This window comes from Protobothrops mucrosquamatus, unplaced genomic scaffold (assembly GCF_001527695.2).
Source record: "Protobothrops mucrosquamatus isolate PMUCROS unplaced genomic scaffold, P.Mucros_1.0 scaffold5181, whole genome shotgun sequence".
In the NCBI taxonomy this organism is placed as follows: Eukaryota; Metazoa; Chordata; class Lepidosauria; order Squamata; family Viperidae; genus Protobothrops; species Protobothrops mucrosquamatus.
Genome location: NW_015391051.1, coordinates 1,833 through 6,730, shown reverse-complemented (window position 1 = coordinate 6,730; position 4,898 = coordinate 1,833). Strand labels below are relative to the sequence as shown.

Sequence of the window (4,898 nt, the reverse complement as noted above, 5' to 3'; positions counted from 1 at the left end):
TTCTTTCTTTCTTTCTTTCTTTCTTTCTTTCTTTCTTTCTTTCTTTCTTTCTTTCTTCTTTCTGTCTGTCTTCCTTCCTTCCTCCCTCCCTTCCCGCCATCTTCTTTCTTTCTTTCTTTCTTTCTTTCTTTCTTTCTTTCTTTCTTTCTTTCTTTCTTTCTTTCTTTCTTTCTGTCTTTCTGTCTTTCTGTCTTTCTGTCTTTCTTTCTTCTTTCTGTCTTTATTTCTTCTTTCTGTCTTTCTGTCTGTCTTCCTTCCTTCCTTCCTTCCTTCCTTCCCCCCTCCCTCTCTGATAGATTGTGTGGTCTTGTAGGATCACGTAACTCTGTCATGTACCTACATATAGAAAGCTCTGCTTACATACTTACCTGCTAACAAAGTACACAGTAATTTAAAAGTTTAATTGGAAATGTAATATATATACATATACATATGTACGTACATACATACATACATACATACATACATACATACATACATACATACATACCTGCCAAATTGTACCAGTAGCATTACAAATACTTGTATTAGTAATTTTCAAATACTTGTTTTTACTTAAATTGATTCTTTGGTTTTTTTTTTTAAGTAATGTTTAATTTATAGCCACCACAGAAGCAAGGATTAAGGTTTAGCATTTGAAAACATTTCTCTGTGGATATTCTGTTTTACTTTTTTGGAAAGATCAAAAGAAGGCTGCTAGCACCTTTGAAACATGGGTTTTATCTTGAACGCAGCTCACTTTATCAGATGCAAAAAAGTGCTGAATGAATGTAGGAGTTAAATTGAATTTTAATTGAAGTGGGCTGGGGAAAAAGGAAGGGGAAGGTAGGAGGGCTATACAAATTCATAAGATTGGCCAGCGCCCCTAATAAAACACATTGCTGTCAAGATAATAACCTACAACTTCGACTTTTCACTTTTACATAATAATATATAGTAGCCATTTCTATGACGGCAAACTTATCAAATCAGCAAACCAAAAACTAAAGCTTTATTTTTTTCCCCACCTCGAGCACAAAGTCCAAAAGCGGTTTCCAAATAGAAACAAAATTAATTTCATTCTTTTCTTCAATCATTTCAGAATAACAGAGTTGGAATGGACCTTGGAGGTCTTCTAGTCCAACTCCTTCCTCAAAAACTATGTTGCGTGCTCAAAAACCTGTAGACTGCTCAAAAACTATATTTTTCCTCTTATTTGTCTGGGTAATGGACCTGCCTATCTTTCTCCAGCTCATCTTCCTTACTGTCAGTGTTTCTCAGCTTTAGCAGCTTAAAGACATATGGACTTCAACTCCCAGAATTCCCCAGCTGGCTGAGTGATGAACTCTGGGAGTTAAGATTCACACATGTTCAAGTTGGTTAGGTTGCAAAACAGTAGTCTACACCAGTGTCTTTTTGGGGATGAGAGAGAGAGAGAGAGAGAGAGAGAGAGAGAGACAAAAATAGAGAAAGAGAAACACAGAGAGAGAAAGAAACAGAGAAACAGAAACAGAAAGAAAAAGAGAAAGAAAGAGAGAGAGAGAGAGAGAGAGAGAGAGAGAGAGAGAGAGAGAGAGAGAGAGAAAGAGAAATAGAGAGAGAAAGAAACAGAGAAAGAGAAACAGTGAGAAAGAGAAACAGAGAGAGAGAGAAAGAGAAAGAAACGGAGAGAAAGAGAGAAAGAAAGAGAAACAGAGAAATGTTTTCATAGAAATATCAAATAGTGTTAAAATGGAAATATTTCATATTTCATAGAAATGTTTTCATAGAAATATAAAATGGTGTTAAAATGGAAATATTTCATATTTCATAGAAATCTTTTCATAGAAATATAAACTGATGTTAAAATGGAAATATTTCATATTTCATAGAAATGTTTTCATAGAAATATAAAATGGTGTTAAAATGGAAATATTTCATATTTCATAGAAATGTTTTCATAGAAATATAAACTGATGTTAAAATGGAAATATTTCATATTTCATAGAAATGTTTTCATAGAAATATAAAATGGTGTTAAAATGGAAATATTTCATATTTCATAGAAATGTTTTCATAGAAATATAAAATACTTTTAACATGGAAATATTTCATAGAAATGTTTTCATAGAAATATAAAGTAGTGTTAAAATGGAAATTTCATATTTCATAGAAATGTTTTCATACAAATATCAAATAGTGTTAAAATGGAAATATTTCATTTTTCATAGAAATGTTTTCATAGAAATATCAAATGGTGTTAAAATGGAAATATTCCATATTTCATAAATCAACCTTTTTTGGGTTTCTGCAGCTCCTCCATCTTGTTTCAAGGCGCAGCTTGTGCTGCCTGTTTATTGCTTGTAAAATTTGCTAATTCCCGCTTGACTTGCAACGGGCCACGTTGATGTGTGACTGCTAGAAAACATAAAAACCATAATGGAAACCTCAAAAGCAGCCATAAAACTGTCCAGGAAAGCCTTTCCTGAAATATCTAGTTGTAAATGTAAAACGGCTAGTAAAATAACCAGATTTTACTACGTACTTTGTCAGGTCACACAAATGTGGTAATGTAGAGAGGAGTGTATAGCAGCCGAAATATAAAAAGAGAGGATCAATAAAACTCAAGTGCATAATAAGATAGATGGATAGATAATTGTCAATCATTTCTGACTATAGAAATGATCTTCAAGTTTTCCAATTACTAAGCAGTGATTAAAATTGTCAGAGAATTAACAAACAGTCTGGAGAGCTTTCGTTTCCAGGTTTAGTGTCATGTCACCGTAAGTTGGTTCAAATTTCTAATTAAAAGCTAAAGTCTACATTTCAGCAGGCTGAAGATCCCTTTTAAGTTTCCTTAAATTAAGATCAGCACACTTGCAGTCTAGATTGAAAACATTGAATTCAAAACATGCAGAATATAACAGTTCCGATGAACGGTGTTAATTGGAAGAAAGGTTGAGGTTCAATAACAATGGTGGTGAACCTATGGCACGCGTGCCAGAGGCAGCACTCAGAGCCCTCTCTGTGGGCACGTGCGCCATCGCCCCAGCCCCACCTCGCCCCGTGGCCCCCTCCTCACCAGAAACCCCACCCGGAGGAGAATCACCCCCGAGCAGCCAAGGACATGGCAGCCGGGCTGCAGGGACAAGACACTGCACTCGTGCCCCATTGCGTGCAGATGATGCTGTGGGACGCGGGTGGAGGGTGTGGCTTCCATGGTGCTGCTGGACTGCCTGGGCAATCTGCAGCAGGCCATGGAGCGGTGGGGGGTCTGGTGGGGGGCCCTGTGGGCAGGTGGGGGATGGGGCGGGGGTGGTTTTTGGGCACTTGGTCTCTAAAAGGTTCGCCATCACTGTTCTATAACACAAGAATCCCACCTTATTTTCAAATAGGCAACTTGTGACGTTGTTGGTTTCATTTTGCTTCTTTGATACAAAGAGTTGGAAAGTTGCCTAAGATAAAACAGTCTCTGTAGATTTATTGTGTTGGTAAATACTAGGTTTTTATATATATATATATATATGTTTTCTGAGGTTTTCGCGGGTGTTTGTATGTAGGTCTTTAGTTATTCGGGTTTTCTCCCGCGTAGAATTAAAAGTACCTTGGCGACGTTTCGACGAAGTCACATTCGTCATCTTCAGGCTGGTGTCTTCAGCTTCGTGCTTCTAAGAAGCTGCACTCTTAGAAGCACGAAGCTGAAGACACCAGCCTGAAGATGACGAATGTGACTTCGTCGAAACGTCGCCAAGGTATTTTTAATTCTATGCGGGAGAAAACCCGAATAACTAAAGACCTACATATATATATATATATATATTAATGAAAGAAATAACTTTTGCAACAGTGCCGGACGAAATAGATCAAATGATTTGACTAAACAAAGAATTCAGTAATACAGGGCTGGAATAAATTTGTTTTACAGAAGAATTTGATATTGTTTGCTCCTTATTATATTACTGAAGAACCATTTTGGGAGATGGACATCTCCCTTTATTAGCCTGGTCTGTGAACAGTGGATGCAAGAACAGAATTGATGTCCTTTTCTTTGTTCAAAAAAAAAAGATGCTTGGGCGACTCACTTTATTAAATTGTTCTTGTTGTTTTTACACAGATTCAGCAAGATCAAGTGAAGCAAATGGACATTGAGAACAGCTTTATCACCAAATGGAAAGACACGCAAGTATGTAAGGATGGTTCCTTCACTTGTGAATAGAGTGGAGTGGAATAGAATGGAATGGAATAGAATAGGATAGGATAGGATAGGATAGGATAGGATAGGATAGGATAGGATATGGAATGAAACGGAATATGGAATGGAATAGAATAGAATAGAATAGAATAGAATAGAATAGAATATGGAATGGAATGGAATGGAATGGAATGGAATAGAATGGAATAGAATAGAATAGAATAGAATATGGAATGGAACGGAATATGGAATAGAATAGAATAGAATAGAATAGAATAGAATAGAATAGAATAGAATAGAATAGAATAGAATAGAATATGGAATGGAATGGAATATAATAGAATAGAATAGAATAGAATAGAATATGGAATGGAACGGAATATGGAATAGAATAGAATAGAATAGAATAGAATAGAATAGAATAGAATAGAATAGCCATTTCATTACCCAACTAAGTAACATCATCAGCGCTAGAGTAGAAAGAGAAGGCAAAAAATGTAGACTTTGAAGAGGACCTTTCCCTGGTTTTCTAAAACTTAGCAAGTTGCAGTGACCCTCTTTTTTGGGGGTGGGGGTAGAATGGGAGGAAGACAGGGCAGTAAAATCTTGACCAGTGTGTGTTGAAATGACCTTCCTAATTCAGCCTGTTTGCCTGCAGCCTGAAAGATTTCAAAATAAATAAATACATTTCCAGAGCTTGTTTATCAGGAGTCTAAAACGGACTGATGACCAAGGAGAGACTAGATCA

General features: G+C 36.3%; 1 protein-coding gene across 1 annotated transcript in view; it reads left to right on the top strand.

Moving 5' to 3' along the window:
* Window positions 1-4,141, top strand: part of LOC107299606 (arf-GAP with Rho-GAP domain, ANK repeat and PH domain-containing protein 2-like) — a gene marked incomplete at both ends in the record, with an annotated part of 47,850 nt that extends 43,709 nt beyond the window's left edge. The window contains one exon of the mRNA XM_015828968.1: window positions 4,073-4,141. Coding sequence (XP_015684454.1) covers window positions 4,073-4,141 — 69 coding nt within the window. The remainder of the gene's footprint in view (window positions 1-4,072) is intronic.
* Between the last annotated feature and the right edge of the window lie 757 nt (window positions 4,142-4,898).